We start from the raw sequence: 15,509 nt of genomic DNA, 5'->3' as shown, positions 1-15,509 counted from the left end.
AAAGATTCAATTCACATAAATGATCATAGAGGGATTAAATCTATATTTTTTGTATAGTATAAAAACTAATTACATAACTTTACCTCCACTTTTTCATGTGAAGAAAAGGAGAATTTTAAAATGGCCATAAAGAGTTGATGGGAAAATATCAACATTCCAAGAAGATAAATAAATGCATATTAATTTAAAATACTATATTTAGTGCGGTAGGTACAAATTAGCCCAAAACCAACCCCATAAACTTTGATAACAACATTTAATGGCTCATGTTGAAAGCTCCCCGCCTCCCCTAGTTTTATTTCCTCTCTCTCTCTCTCTCTCTCTCTTTCTCTCTCTCTTTAATCATATTCATCCTAGGCAGGCATTTTCTTTCTAAGCTGTACTTTGTTTTGTAGCAGTAAACTAATACATGAAAAAGAGTGTTTTTCAAAGTTAGTATGTGGAACATAACCGAGTCAGCACTCCCATGCTGCTCTTGGTAACAACAGTAGGCAACAGAAACAAGGTCCAACATAACACAAACCAGACAGACAGTAAAAAAAAGGGTTTGAGTTTTTCATTTGTTGGTTTGGTTTAGATTCCTCCAAGGGTTCTGGTAACCAAGCCATGCTGTTACTTGCCGGAGATCCACCTTCCAAGTGGGTCATTAAAGTTGCAAACTTGCCACACTTTTGAGGTAAAAGCTTAGTTTTTTTTTCTTCTGTTGATGTTTTGTTCGATGGGGTTTTCTTGATCTGAGTTTTTGAGTTTTCTGTATTGGAGAGTGATCTGATCGAGGTGGGATTTATTTTTTTTGAATATTTTAAAGGTGGGGTTCTTTAATTAGCATTTAACATTGAATTCAATTCAAAGTACAGTAAATACTCTGTCGGTTCAATTCATTGGGTGGTTGGTTAGCTTGATAAAATGGGCTGATTTAAAGACTGTCATATGATTCATACCTTCATTTACTTTCTCAAGTTTTCTCCGTTTTGTCAGGATTATAGGCTAGTTTTGAATTGACAAGTTTATCGTTTAGGAAGAAATGTTGTGTAGCCATGTAAGGGTATGTCTCCTTTTTGTTGTCCAATCCATCTGCTGCTCAGATGCTTAGTTCGGGGATAGTTCATGAACTCCACAGGACTGAAGCTTTTCCCTTTCTTTATCATAAAGTAATCAAGAGTGGTTTTGCTCACCCACTTAGTACGATCTTCTTCAATTTTAAGGGCAAGCAAGCTTCTAAAATTTGTGGTTTTTTCAGTTTCTTCACTTGGTTTCGGTCTGGGTTATGTTCCTTGGGAAATTAGAGCTTGAAGTATAAATTTTAATTGAGTTACTATCATAGCATATGTCTTGTTGAAGCTTCTTCACTTTTGAGGATGATCTCTCCGAGGAAAGGGTTAAAAAAAACAGAGAGGGGGGTGTTTTGAGGTCTTATCAGGTTTATTTATATAATTATTCTTCTTGAAATTATTGAAGCGCAGTGTATGGCTGACTTCTTTCTTCGTTTTGTAGAGCACACTGTGGCTGTTTGAATCACAAGGATGTATAAGAATCAGCTGCAAGAGCTAGCTCAAAGAAGCTGCTTCAACTTACCAGCTTATGCTTGTATTCGGGAGGGACCGGACCATGCTCCTCGCTTTAAAGCCACTGTCAACTTCAACGGGGAAATCTTTCAGAGCCCAACTTTTTGCAGTACTCTCAGACAAGCAGAGCATGCAGCTGCTGAGGTTGCACTTAATGTGCTTTCAAAGAAAGGTCCTTCTAGAGCATTGGCTGCAAGAGTATTGGTATGTGCTTAACTTATTGCTTCCTTTTTCTTTAATTAGTTTCTTACCTACTAGCCCTAAGTTTTTCAATTGTTTCAGATTTGGCATTCCTTCTAACATCTATGTCCACTGAATTTAAATGGGTTTATAAGCTCTTCATGCTAGATGATATAAGAAATCTCCTCAAGCTCCTTATTTAAGTAGAAACTTACTATGATCATAAATTAGGTTGAAATGTTTTGGCTTTTGCCTCTTGCCTTCCCATGCATTATTTTATAATATTATATATGAAGAGTTGGCCTTTGCAGTACATTTTTACCACCTCCATAGGTGCGAAGAAGTTCGCAAAAAAAAGTGGTGGGCAAGACACATTTTGGAGAAAATATAATGAATTTCCAGTATTATGGTTTTTAAATGTGGATATATTCATGGATGTCAATATAACACAAAACACATCATGAGGTAACTTTATGGAAGATGCAAAACATGGCTGATGACAAAAATGCCTGCATTCTTTCATGAGAAAGCTGTTATCAATAATGTTTCTTTCATGAGAAAGTTGTTATCAATAATGTTTATGCAATGGAATGTTAACTAATCCAAACTCGCATGCCTTATTACTTAATGATTATGAGCTTGTATTTGACTGTTATATAGATGCTGTGCTGGAAAATATGAAAGTGCACAGTTCAAATGACAGAAGAATAAGGAAAATAGTACTTGATAAATAATCACAGAAAATATCTGAATTAAGTTTTTTTTTCTTTTTCATGTCTATTCTAACTGCTTTGCTATGTAAGAAACAAAGTAGGAGGCTTCCTATAGTGTTTCAGTCCAGGACAAGTAAAGACTTGTTTCCTTTGGTTTGTTTTATTTTTCTACATGGGTTGTAATTATTACCATTCTCCTTTCCTTTTAGATATTGTTTGAGAAACATTACTTCAAGTGCTACACATGTTTAATTATTTCAACAATGCAGGATGAAACTGGAGTTTATAAGAATCTGCTTCAAGAAACAGCTCATAGAGCTGGGTTGAAACTTCCAGTTTATACAACTGTTCGATCTGGACCAGGCCATGTCCCTGTTTTCTCTTGTACTGTGGAGCTTGCTGGAATGAGCTTCACTGGGGAGACTGCCAAAACCAAGAAGCAAGCTCAAAAAAATGCAGCAATGACTGCTTGGAGTGCTCTGAAAAAGTGTATGTATATTTTCCTCCTGGTTCTTTGGGCTGTCTTTCACAAGTAGAAGGTACTGTTGCGGTGGCTAGCCATAATGAAAGGAAATAAAATAGAAATGAACACACTATGCTTACTGAAGAAGTAAGTCCATATATATATATATATATGCCTTTCTCATTTATTATTTGGTTCCTCGTGTTGCTGATGCAGTGTCAAAGTCAGGTGCTTCACCCGCTTCTCCTTCATTAGAATCTGGGAGTAATGATGAGCAGGAACAGCTAACTGTTGCCTGTTATCTTGCCTCCCTCCAACCACCAGAGACAAACAAGTCATCACCGAGATTCCAGCATCATGGACATAGTTCAGCTCCCATCCAGAGGGATGTAAGCCGATATGGTGGTAATACATCATTGTTTTCCTTACAGCATAGAAATTGTGCACGTTCTCAAATCTCCCCAGCAGTATCTATGTACCAAGCATGGCTTGAAGAAAAAGCATACCATAATCAGAACCACCTCTTGGCACTTTCTTCTCTACCTACCTCTCCACATAGACCTCAGATTGTTCCATATATTCATTCTGTATTCCAACCAGACCATAGACAGTATTTCCTATCGCAGGAGCCAGACCCCATTTCCCTTGTTCCAGGAATCAGCCCAGTTCTATACTTTTCAATGCATCCAGTGCCTGTCCCTGTTAAGAGTATATCCCAAGTCACCATACAAGAGATAGAGGAAAAACCGCAAGTGGAAGAGGAGTGGTTTAGTGGTGATAGGGATTCCAATCACTGGGAAAAAAATTATCTATCAGTTGCATCAGCGCCTTCTCCAAATACTGCTATAAATATTTTGGGTTCTCTCAATAGTTACTCTGAGCAGAGACTTCAGGAGAGGCTGGAGGGGCAGGATGAAGAGAGGAGTGGCAGGACAATGCCAAATGCTGGATGCTCAAATCAACTAGAAAGGAACCAAATTGAACAATATTGGATTTCCTCCGGGTTCACAGATTCCAGGCTTAGACCACAAGCAACGAGCACAGATAAGGCAAACTTGGCATTACGAAATCCACATGCCTTAGACTACTGGCAATCTAATGCTAGGCCCCAAAATTTCCCTGTTGTTGGTTCTGCAACTTCAACAAGGGGTTGTTTGCCAGGATCATTTGCAGCCCCTGTGATGGTCAGAACAGCTGGTACTTCATGTCCTATTACTTTCAGACCTGAAAATTTAAACCCCCGTATGCCTACTCCACCACCAAGAAGAATTACTGCTTCTACATGTTCCAGAAGGCCAGGGCTAGAAGGTATGAAGAATGCTGGAGTGATGCCGTCAGCTAGTTTCATTGCACCAGCAGTTCAGATTAGATCAGTTGTGCCGGTCTGTTCAGCTCCTCCTGCCAAAAAACCTCCCGGTCCCATCCAAGAGAGATTGTTTTCTGGTGCTCAGTCGAAAAAGGTTGAACCAACAGGAGAAATTTCGGCTCAAAGTGTGGACTATGGCAAACTTAGTATGTGAGCAGTTGGAGTTTTTCTTCTGTTCTTTTTGTGCATCCTTTAGTTACAGGCAATTGCTGAGAGAATTTTACAAGTCAAATCGGTATAATATATAAAGAAAAGAAACGAAATAAGAGAATCACAGAAATAAAAAGCCTCTATTTTTTGTTACTTCTGTTGAAGTAAATTCAGCTGTCTTCTGACATCAAGAGGAAAATTCTGCTTGCATGAAACTTAACAGATGCTTTTGCTATTTGATGTACTATAATGTATCATTGCTGCCCTGGCTGGGAACATTGTATCACCATGGGAATTTAGATTTAAACCAGCTGAAGCAAACGAAATGCGTCGTGGTGTGGGTTTGATCATGCTTTAGGGCTTTCGTGATTTCCAATGTGGCTCATTGATTTAGCTTACCAATGCCTAATTTTAAGCCTAAAGAAGGTGCCTCTCAAGCCTTGATCATGTGATAAATAGATAAAAATATAGACTAAACCTCATGGTAAACATTACCCATTTTCCCATTTCCTTTCCCTTGGAAAAGGGCAAGGAAAAAGAGGCCCAAGAGCACGGAATTATTGGGCCAAGATTGCCCGTTTATACTATGGACAAGTGACGTCCGTCAAACGACGCTGTTTTCAACTTTTAACTCCCAAGCTCAGGATCTCAAAAGGGACAGCAAACGGCCCACGTTGCAAGAATCAAGACGGTTAACTTGCGTGTGATAACAATATCCAACATTAACAAGCATCTGAACTTCTGACTTCCCAGTTTTTCCGACAAACTCAAAAATCTACTTTTTTTTTTTTATTAAATCCCACCTTCGGAAGGAATAGTATGTTTTTGAGTGATTGATTTCATCATCATATCTTCCCATTCCAAAAATTCAATCGCCACCCAAAGGCATGAAGCAATCAGATTGCACATACAGCTCACTTCCAAACGATGTAGCTCTCAAGATTGCTTCTTCCCTTGAGGTTTGCTCTCATTTCACTCATTTTGTTTTCCCACAGGGTTTCAGTTTTCATTGTTCTTTTTCTTCTTTCTGGGTGTTTTTGGAATGTGAAAGAGATTTCCGTTTTGGTTTGTTGGGCCGTCGGGGTTTTAGGTGCCGGATCTTTCCTCGTTGGGTTGTTGCTCTCTGGTTTGGCGGGATTTATGTGGGTCGGATTGTTTATGGAAGTCACTTGTCAGAGAAAGATGGCCTCTTTTGAACGAAGCTGCCTTGCAAGACCCCAACTTCAAGGTTGTACTTTTACTCTTTTTCTTTCGTTTTTTGTTAGGTTTTTATGATTAATTATATGTAATTATGGTGATTTAGCTGTGGAGTTGTTGATTAAAGCTTGATTTTCTGTTTCTCATATCGGTTGATTTGGTCTAATTGCTTTTGTATCATAGCTTTGAAGTGGGGTTTTCATTTTCCTTTTGTAATGTCATTCAAGTGAAGTTATGAGTTTTTGGGGGGTAGTGCTAATTAGGTAATTCAATTCCTTGTATTGGTTTGAAGATTTTGAAAATGATGGTAGGGGTGGAGAGGATTTTACAAAAAACAGCACAAGGAGGTGGCCGGTAGGGCTGCATCTGTTGTTAAATTTGTGGAACAATGCTCACTATCTGAGTCACTCGACGTTAGTAACTATCTGAAAGCAATTGAATGCCTGAGGTCAATGCAGTTCGGATTTAAAGATGTTCAAATGGTCCTGTTCAAACCAAAGCTGAACGTGTTACTTAACCTGGTTGGACTACACTACTGCCTTAATTGCCTCCAAGTGCCGGTAACTTTTCCTTTTTGCGGTTCTCTTCTGTTTGTTTTATTTAGATTGAAATATATGTTTTTGCTGTCTCTGTTAAATGTTAAAACTGCGAAAACAATATTCCTTTGAAATCTGTGGTTTAAGTTATGCTACTTCAAAGGCTAGGTTGACTACACAACTCGATAAAACCAGCTTGGTGATAGGAGGAGGGGCATTGGGATAGACCTGAAACATAATTAGTAATGGATAGTCGATCAGTATTGGTTGTTTATCTGTTATAGATTATGCTTACAGTGGAGACTGACTGTAGTAAGCTCTGAATCAGTTCTCTAGCAGTTAGTGGATAGGAAACTTGTTCTTTTTGGTGATGACGACGGAACATTAAATGATTTCCCATAAGTAGGCATGCATCCAAAAGCTAAACTGGTCTGCTACTTTTTTAGGCAATGACGTTCTCTATAAATTTAAAATTATATCTTTCTATATGTTTTGCAATCAATGTCTTCACCCTTCCTGCCTTCCATATCACACTCTTGCGGTAGAGGTAATGGGCCTTCTGTCTGCCTTGGGTGTTAGGAGACATAAAACGAATAACTTGATTGGGCATTCCGCCCATCAATTGACACTTACTTTAGCTTGCTTCTTGTAGCCTTCGTTATGCCACATGCTTAATCATAATTTTGTGCTTAATGATGTTTTAACATCATAATGGGAAGGCTTCACATGTCACGGAAGCACTTCAGAGTAGCAAGATTTCTGATCGTCAAGTGTGTGTCAAGTGGTGGAAGCTTGGCAGATGGTTCTATGGTTTCCGCATGCGAGATGAATCTCATTCTCGTTGCATCTCTCTCCAAGATCTTGCAACAGCGAAAGAAGAGGAGGTGCTGGGGGTACTTGAACGAGGAGCCATTCATGAGGTTTTACAAGTTCAGATATCCGTTGCTGAGTCCACGAGCAATCTCTGGTCTAATCAAAGCCCTCAATGATTGGGTTAGATAATTGGATAATGATAAGCAGATGTACACAGTGTTAATGACTCATCATTGTATGATCTATACTAGTGAGTATCTAAGTTGATGTGTGTGTATATCTACTGCATACTATTTGACTTATTTCAAATTTTTTAAATAGAAAATGTTAATATATTTGTGATTCTGTGATCTTTGTAAGTTGTAACAATGAGGAATTCAGTAGTATAAATTTACTGAAACCCTTTGCGTCCTGGCAGTTTCTCCATTTACTGGTTTCATCATTCAAAAATTTGTTCTCCAGAGAACATAGGATCAAACAATAGGGAGTTAATTTAGTTCTGCCTCAACTTGCTGACAACATGGCTAAAGAGGGTGTAAGGAGACATGAGGACTGTGTTCTCGTTTTTGATTGAATGTCCATGCTCTATGTAGGAGAATGCTCTTATGATAGGAAGGCCAGGTGAAGATCATCCAGGGAGCTGTTGTCAAAGGTTCAGGCTGTGTTCTTGTTTTGTTTGATAAGGATAACCCAAATCTTGTTGTGAAGGAGGTTTGATGATTCACCACTTTCTTGCATGCTACACCTGAATGGTTGGAGAGCTGGTGGTTTGGTAAGCTGTTGATCCCTCTCAACAGGTATATCTCTTTCTTTTGACTTTGGAGGCGGGCTTGGTTTGGGTGAGGTTTTGGGATGTGTTTCTTGCTATGATGCTGATGAAGTTATGTGGTAATGTTTATATGCTTATTTTGAGTGAATCAGGTTTTTGTATACATGTGATAGGATCGGTGATTTTTGACTGAAGAGGTGTATAGATTCTGTGTAGATTCCTGCCTTGGATGGCAAGGGTATTTTGTATAGGGAACGAAAGGGATACTTTTGCTGTGTGGTTTTCTTGCAAAGCTTGGATTTTAAGTTGATATGGGTCTATTAACAATTTAAAATCTGGTGCTGCCCTTGCACTCTTACAGGAATTTGATTTGAATCCCTGTTGTGCTGAAATGAAATGGCCATTTTTCAAAAAAAAAAAAATTGCAACCAGAAATAGATGAACCATTGCATCAGTTTCCACCAAAATTGAGGGAAGAATAATGGAAAAAGCATATGGAAACTGGGTCAACTGTGAAGGGTAAGTCTAGCAAGCCCTTCGGATTGCTTGACACCGTCAAAGTTGACGGCTTCCTTGAGGTGGAAAGTCCACACAAGCTCATTCTAGGCTTCCTAACTTCGTTCTCTGACCCTGGCAATTACCAGAGTTCATCTGAATGACATGTTAAACGAGAAATTGCCAGAATTTGCAAGTGAAGCTGGAAATCAGTTCCATATTTTGACAGAAGAATTCATAAAGGCAAGAAGAAGAGGAAACAACAATGAATCAGATTATACAAACATGTTCTACAACTATCCAGATGTATCCATCTCCATGCTGCAAATGAACTAACAGCAGCTTTCAATTGAAACATAAAAAAGTAGGAGCTTCCAGATTCTTACAAGTTAAACTGTCATCGTATCTTATTTGCTGCAGTAATGAGACACTTGAAAGAGATTAAAGAAAACATGAAATGAATCAAAGCTTTCAACGGCAACGGTGGACAGCATAAACAGTACGTCGTGGTTGTGGGATGCAGAGAGCCATGAGCACTAGAGCTATGATTAACACCATGAAAATTTTAGTGAGATCAAAGCCACCATCATCATCATCAGATTCCATGCAACATAACTTCCCCATTGTAAAACCCTTGCTGCCTCAAAATCTTCCGGGTTTCTTCTTTGTTTCCTGTGGGAACATATGATGAAATGAGACATGTTAAGGAAATAGAAGTAGAAACCTCAGGCTACAAGTCAAGTTGACTTGGAATAGTGTATTGTGGAGTTGATTTCTGTGAACATTGTACTAATAACAATATAAAATTTGGCCTCTTGGATTAAATAATCATTACTCTGGGGGTTGTAAATCTTATTTTGCTTCAGAAGAAAGTACTGTTTTTCAATTGTAGACAGTTGGGAATCTGGAGCTCAGAAAAGTTAAAATCTGAGATCTGATGTGAAGTTGAATAAAGGAAAATGATTTACAGAAATTGCTTTTCTTTCCTAACCACAACAATTAAACCAGAGGTGACTAGCTGCCAACCTCTTAAAACTCATTAATGATTGAAGAACTAACGCATCAATTCAAAGGGATATTCCTTGGGGAAAGGCAACGAGAAAAAAAATGGGAAAGAAAAGCATGTATAGGAAACTAAATGAAATGAGTAACTTTGTTGTTCTACTCCTTCATTTTCTCCCTTAAAGGAAGGGATTAATCTGGAATCTAGACAACAAACAAAGATCATTTAAAATCCTGAAACTACTTGTCTCTAACATCTCTTAATGTTGGGTACTTAGATCTATCTTTTTCTATTAATATTAATGATGCCCTAGCATACAAAATGAGTATTGATGATGCCATTGACTGGATGACACAGTATCTCTTCCTGCTTGCACTCAAGGATGAAGGCAATAACCCAGTGCATCTGAACAGATTGGACCCCATTTTACTTGGAAGATCACATGCCAACTGCTTTAATTATAGTTAATTTTATGAGGTAGCTTTCTTAACAGTTGGCCTTGAGAAAAGATTGATTAGATAACTCAAACACTATAATTAACTTAGTCTGATAAACCACGATGGCACAAATTTAATATGATAATTCTGTTTGGTGTGGTGCTGAAGGTTCCTCCTCGTCTCGAGCTTATGACAGTTGACTGAAATCGATTGGCTGTTCAACTACATTTCCGTTGGATTTGTTCATTGATCAAATTCATCAAGAACCCTGCAATTGGAACTTGTTGGTAAGCATGTTGTGTCAAGGCATAATTTTCCATCATGGCTTTATGCATGGAGTGATAAAAGTTTTTTCGAATTTAAATTGGATATCGTTTTAAAACTTTAGCACTATCAGAACAGACACTGTCCTCATTTGTTGATTATTTCGTGCATTAGTCTATAATTCAAACCACTAAAAACATGTTTTAAGTATAAGACACTACTCCCCAAACTGAATATGTGCCAAAGTGTGATTACTTTAATCATTATGTTTTGTAAGTTCAGACACATAAATGAGTATTTGCGACACTGATGAAGAAAGGCATGATGATTGATGGCAGCTCCATGGTCAAGAATTCAGCATGGAACATAATTCCAGTTTCTTCCACCATAATTCAAAGATATCCCAGCAATGAAAGATAAAGGCAATATTTAGTCTGACACTCCAAGGAAATTAGCCAAGCTAGGAATTAGGGTACATCGGCTCCCATCCTAATTCTTCACGACTTTTTGTGTTGTTTTAACTTCTTTCCGAAAGGACCACTAGTACCTGCAAAACACCAAGATATGTGCAGTTGATGGAAGCTTCAAATACCATAGAACCAGAACCATATACAAGGACAGCAAAAACAAGAAAAATAGGGGGGAAAAGGGTTCCTAGGAAAACCCAAAATAAGAATAAAATATCGAATGCTTGCCTGTAATAAACAAAAGGATTATGTCTTGATCCTTAATGATTAGTGACATAGATTGTGTACTTTTCCAAGTGTAAACAAGAAGCCGACTGTAAAGGCCTCATACTTAAGGTTAATCTAATTGTCGGATAGCTCGTTTCAAGATATCTTATACTGAAAAAGTTCGGGATGTGGTCAAAAGTTACGAAAAAATGAGGCCAAAAGATGTATGGATACGCATCATCATCTTCTGTCCCGATACAAGAGAACAAAGGATGATTGTCACAACCCAAGAAAAGCTAGCCACGAAGTTTCTTCTTCAGGACTGCATCTGAGAGGGAAGCTGCATCTGTTACCTACTGGACAAGTTGGTATCTGCCAATTACATTAATGAAATCGTCTTTGTCGATGAATGAACAAAAATCATTTGTTAAAATAATGATAGAAACAGGACTGAACAGTATGTTATTCAATGCTTGAGAGTATTGCAGCAAACAGATGGAAGATAACTTGAAATTCAAGATGGAATTGGGTTTTTTTAAAAAAGGTAGAGATGAAGAGATTTGAGAAGTGCCCGGCACAGGGTCTAGCTGAAATGACAGCAAAGAAATAGTTGCCATTTACTTAAGAGATCTTAAGAAAACAAAACTGAAGACATAAAGAAGAGTCTTTTTGAGTTTAGACTGGTAAAATAGAACCAGAGCAACTGCTGCAAAGGATTTAGTTGAAGGGGGGGTGGAGATTTGTAACAACCAATGAAGAGGCTACATGTAGAACATTGTGTTCCTTTGGTCTGACTTTCTCGGCTATTGATTGGCTGTTGGCTGTTATGCAACAAAGAAGGAAATGCAACAAAGAGGAATAAGGAAGCTTTAGAAGGGAGTACGGCCATTGGAAGCTTGAACACAGTCCTTATCAAATGAAAATCAATCAGTCAAAAGGCATATTTTAAGAACAACCCAACTGAAAATGTGCCAAGTATGGAATTTTTATTATTAAAACTTTAGTGTGAATGTTCAGAAACTGTACATGAACAAGTATTTGCCAGAATTGATTGGGAAAGGAAAATAGAAATGTCACAAGAGAATGCTAGCAAAATATTCCCTATGCCAACTAATCGAGTTTCTTCCACCATTAATCCATTCAATCTTGGAAATGAAGATGAAGGTATGGGTTTATTCTGACACTCCAAGGAAGTTAGCAAAGCTAGGATATTTTGGCTCCCATCCCAATTCCTGACGAGTTTTTGTGTTGTTCAACTTCCTTCCCAAAGGATCACTAGTGCCTGCAATATACAATATATGCCGGTTAATGCAAGTTTTTACATAGCGAAGAACCAAAACTACAATAACAAACAAAACCAAGAAGAAAGATAGTAGGGGCAATAAATGAGGAGCCTATGAAAACCTTCAGAAAAGACGAACAGAAGAATCAAATATAGAATGTTTGCCAATGATCAATAACCTTTATGTTATATAAACAGAAATGCAATTGTTGATCTGTCATCAATGATATACTTTTTCAAAGTGTAAATAAGAAAAAGCCACCTGTAAAGGCCTCAAACTTTTTGCTGAATTTCCCGCTTTTTTCAACCAAGTCCATTACTTCCTGCCTGTAGAGAAAGTAACAGAGCGAGAAGAAGTCAGCAAAGTAAGCAATTTTGATTGACTTGCTGCTATCAATCTAGTTCATTATGAAAGCTATTAGGGATATTCCCAAAAATTAATGTAGATAGTGTTGCAAAAAATATCTTGAAACAAGTTGTCATCTGTCCTAGTATAAAAGAAGACAACCTGGACAAAGGATGATTGTCACAACCCAAGAAAATCCGACCACGAAGTTTCTTCTTCAGAATAGTTACTGATAGGGAAGCTGCATCCTATTACCAAGTATACAAATAGACATCAACACCAGTCAAAGTACCTAACTGACGCTGCAAATCTCAAAAAAAGAACTGTCTGTCTATGAACAACAACGAATTAAAAATTTGGAAAAACCATAAAACAAAAATGAGTACTTTATTTCAATGCTTCATAATATTGTAATAAAGAACTGGAGAGAATGTGCACATGCAGAAAAATAGACCTGCTATTCATATAATGTGAATAGAAGTAATAAAAAGTGAATTTTTACCTCATAGTGTATAAGATTCAGGATGTGATCTGGACGGGAATCAACAGTCCCCTTCTGTAACCAATAGAAATGTGCACCTCTATCTAATTTGTATAAAATGTTAAGGCCATCATGAATGCAATATTGATTACATCCACAAGTCCATGAAACATATATACATATCTCTTCATAATTTAAGTCTGAAAAGGATATATAAAGTCCAGCCAACCTAACAACACAACCACCAAAGTCCAACACCACTTTTTCAGCCTTGAGAAGAACATCTGTTCTAGGGCTTCTGCCAATCGGTACGGTTGGTGTGTCCTGTAAAGAATATTAGATCTGTGACCTTTCAAGTTAATATACAGCCAAACTAGACAAATACAGAAGGTAGGACACTATAGTGATGCATCTCAAGTCATGAAAGTAAACTGGCATTATAATTCAGAAGTCATGATGCATTTCCACACTTATTCAGATAGGGAAAACTGCCTTACATGAAAAATTAGAAGAATAAAAATTAAATTGCTACCAGCAGAACAATGTGTTATGTTAAATGTAACACCTCATCACAAGGTCCATTGTCATAGCAATCAAAAGGTGCAGAGCTCGATGTGAATAAGAAAGAACCTTCACCATTCCAGCTTAAAGCAGCCATCCTGCCTCATTCAAAGCCCAAACCAATAGCACAATTTCAGTTAAATAAGACAAAGTAACCAATTCAAACTTTGCTATTAACAGGAAATCCAAAATTCCTCATTCAGGTAAGCTTTTCGTACAGCTCCTTATCAGTGACTACTACCATAAAATACCAATATGGCCAGTTATTATAAACAACAGAAACGCAGAACAGGTAGCGAAAATTTTCTCATAAGTACCTAATATCACCGGGGTAATCTGGGGTTTTTGAAGGAGGAGCACAGAAAATCACATAAGGAAACTTCTGATCAGTTTTATTCCCTTTCAAAAATGGATTAATCCCCATTGTCATTAACTCATCGTGGTGATCCGTCGTCACAGTTTGCCCATAAATTTGACATCCGGGATTTTCCTGGTTCAACAACATATATAATAACTGCCTTCCTTCCAAATAACACCCAAAAGGCTAAAACCCGTCTAGCATATCCTTATCGTTATCCGAGAAAACCCTTTGAACTTCAACCCTTGAAACTACATTGAATGAAATTAATGCTGGAATTTCGTGAAGAAAATCGGAGGTAAGAGAGCGTTGACTGAATTAAGGTAAGCAATCAAACAGTTAGTTTACCTCCCTCCATTTTTCAGCCACTAAGCGACCAAGAACACCGGGTCCCACAATTAGCAGATCATTCTCTCCCACCATTCCAGACGACGCCATCGCCTCCACTGGCTCACTTATCTCATCTTCCTCAAACAAAAAAAAATCCCAGATTAATAAAAAATAAAGTCAAAGCAAATTAAAAAAAATAGTCAAAGAGAGAGTGTGTGTGTGAGAGAGAGAGAGACCAACTGTGGACGAGGCTGAGACATGAAGAGAAGCAGCCATTGATGATGAGAAGGTGAAGCTTTTGAAGATGCGAATTGGGTTGTTGAAAAACGGTGGCGACGATGATGATGAACAGATTGAGTTTTTCGAGAAACTCGCGAAGTTGGAGAAGTGACCATGACTGACGCAAGAAATGGTTCCCATTTACTCAAAAAATTAAAAAAAAAAAACGAAATTAGAAGAAGATAAAAGGAGTCTCTCTCTTGCGGTCGATCTTGATGAACATTGATTTGCCCTTGACTTTCTTGCACGAAACGAAGTGGATTGTATTGTCTTAGCTTCGAGTACCTACCCAGGTGGAGGATTTTGTTCTTCGTCACAACCAATAAGCTCATTACACGTGGTGTATTTGTGGTTGGGTGGGCTTTTATATCGGCCTCTGATTGGTAGTTTCGTTTTGTCATTTCATAGAACTGACTTATGTTAGGGTTACCGGTTTTAACTCGCAAAACGACGTCGTACCGCTTTGGATTGTCTTAACTCAAAAGAACGTCGCCGTTTGGAATAAACAATTCTGCATATGGTAAGTTGCTATAATAATTTCGTTAACTTCTTGCGGAAATTAATATATGGGAAAGATTTGGTTTTGGAATTTTCTAAAGATGTGAAAGAAAATAAAAGTACATACCGTAATAAAGTGCAGTTTTATAAACAAGAAGAATTCAAAGTTTTTTAATTTGGATTTTCTTTTCGAGCAAAGTCCACAATAAAGGTAAATATTATTTTTACTCTTTATAATTTCAATTATCTTCATACAGTGACGAAGTCAGGATTTCATATTTTAAAGTAAATAAAAAACATATCAATTGTGGAATTTTGGGACAATGAAGCTTACAAAATAATTCTATTGTGATATATTTTATTTTAATCTCTAAATTTATTAAAATTAATTGTTGGCTAATCGTTATGGAGCATTTCACCAAATAAAAATTTTATTATCAAAATAAAACTATAAATTTATTTTTATATATATACTATAGAATTTCAAAACTTTTAGACATATAGACCTTTCCTTAACCAATATTCCCATGTCATTTTTTAAATTAATAATTTGTCGATAAATTTTCATTCTCAAAAAGAGTTACAGTTTTAATTTATTAATAAATTTATCAAAATGCTCTTAAATATGATCAAATATACTAACTTTTAAATCAAGAGTATTTTGATAATTTTTTTTATAAAATTAACTATATAACTTATGTTAGCAACACAACTTACCCATAAAAGAACCCATAATCGACTAATTGAAA

The 15,509-nt window shown here is 37.2% G+C and overlaps 3 protein-coding genes across 6 annotated transcripts; 2 read left to right on the top strand and 1 right to left on the bottom strand.

Annotated features, from left to right (window-relative positions):
* Positions 1-262: 262 nt before the first annotated feature.
* On the top strand, positions 263-4,804 carry LOC110421105 (double-stranded RNA-binding protein 2-like). Its single transcript, XM_021434579.2, has 4 exons — positions 263-676; positions 1,495-1,769; positions 2,728-2,947; positions 3,138-4,804. Exons 2-4 carry the CDS (start codon positions 1,524-1,526, stop codon positions 4,439-4,441), a joined length of 1,770 nt encoding a protein of 589 aa, XP_021290254.1. The 5' UTR covers positions 263-676; positions 1,495-1,523; the 3' UTR covers positions 4,442-4,804.
* Positions 4,805-5,126: 322 nt separating this feature from the next.
* On the top strand, positions 5,127-8,060 carry LOC110421106 (F-box-like protein). Of its 3 annotated transcripts, none has more exons than XR_002445610.2 (5): positions 5,127-5,396; positions 5,528-5,665; positions 5,946-6,194; positions 6,890-7,233; positions 7,577-8,060. XR_002445610.2 is itself a non-coding variant. In XM_021434580.2 (4 exons), exons 1-4 carry the CDS (start codon positions 5,325-5,327, stop codon positions 7,157-7,159), a joined length of 729 nt encoding a protein of 242 aa, XP_021290255.1. In that variant the 5' UTR covers positions 5,127-5,324; the 3' UTR covers positions 7,160-8,060. The 3 variants fall into 3 exon arrangements, 1 of the variants encoding a protein (XP_021290255.1); XR_016351554.1 differs by having other exon boundaries at positions 7,402-8,060; XM_021434580.2 differs by having other exon boundaries at positions 6,890-8,060.
* A 3,526-nt stretch (positions 8,061-11,586) lies between these two features.
* On the bottom strand, positions 11,587-14,541 carry EMB2799 (NAD(P)-binding Rossmann-fold superfamily protein). Of its 2 annotated transcripts, XM_021436069.2 has the most exons (9): positions 14,220-14,540; positions 14,002-14,117; positions 13,613-13,785; positions 13,300-13,393; positions 12,948-13,058; positions 12,756-12,845; positions 12,416-12,501; positions 12,170-12,234; positions 11,587-11,907 (listed from the first exon to the last, which is right to left on the bottom strand). In XM_021436069.2, exons 1-9 carry the CDS (start codon positions 14,401-14,403, stop codon positions 11,798-11,800), a joined length of 1,029 nt encoding a protein of 342 aa, XP_021291744.1. In that variant the 5' UTR covers positions 14,404-14,540; the 3' UTR covers positions 11,587-11,797. The 2 variants fall into 2 exon arrangements, with proteins under 2 accessions (XP_021291744.1, XP_021291743.1); XM_021436068.2 differs by having other exon boundaries at positions 12,756-13,058; positions 14,220-14,541.
* Between the last annotated feature and the right edge of the window lie 968 nt (positions 14,542-15,509).

The sequence above is a fragment of the Theobroma umbraticum genome, unplaced genomic scaffold (assembly GCF_002168275.2).
Source record: "Theobroma umbraticum cultivar Fairchild unplaced genomic scaffold, ASM216827v3 scaffold_130.0, whole genome shotgun sequence".
Taxonomy (NCBI): domain Eukaryota; kingdom Viridiplantae; phylum Streptophyta; class Magnoliopsida; order Malvales; family Malvaceae; genus Theobroma; species Theobroma umbraticum.
Note: the sequence above shows the minus strand (reverse complement) of the source record. Positions and strands in the feature narration are given on the sequence as shown.

Coding starts and splice junctions, on each gene's coding strand:
- LOC110421105 (XM_021434579.2), top strand. CDS start 1,524: ATGTATAAGAATCAGCTGCAAGAGCTAGCTCAAAGAAGCTGCTTCAAC. Junction 1,770..2,727: donor CATTGGCTGCAAGAGTATTG/GTATGTGCTTAA, acceptor TCAACAATGCAG/GATGAAACTGGAGTTTATAA. Junction 2,948..3,137: donor TTGGAGTGCTCTGAAAAAGT/GTATGTATATTT, acceptor TTGCTGATGCAG/TGTCAAAGTCAGGTGCTTCA.
- LOC110421106 (XM_021434580.2), top strand. CDS start 5,325: ATGAAGCAATCAGATTGCACATACAGCTCACTTCCAAACGATGTAGCT. Junction 5,397..5,527: donor AGATTGCTTCTTCCCTTGAG/GTTTGCTCTCAT, acceptor TCGGGGTTTTAG/GTGCCGGATCTTTCCTCGTT. Junction 5,666..5,945: donor TGCAAGACCCCAACTTCAAG/GTTGTACTTTTA, acceptor AAATGATGGTAG/GGGTGGAGAGGATTTTACAA.
- EMB2799 (XM_021436068.2), bottom strand. CDS start 14,403: ATGGGAACCATTTCTTGCGTCAGTCATGGTCACTTCTCCAACTTCGCG. Junction 14,118..14,219: donor CTCAGCCTCGTCCACAGTTG/GTCTCTCTCTCT, acceptor TGTTTGAGGAAG/ATGAGATAAGTGAGCCAGTG. Junction 12,502..12,755: donor TGAATCTTATACACTATGAG/GTAAAAATTCAC, acceptor ACTTGGTAATAG/GATGCAGCTTCCCTATCAGT.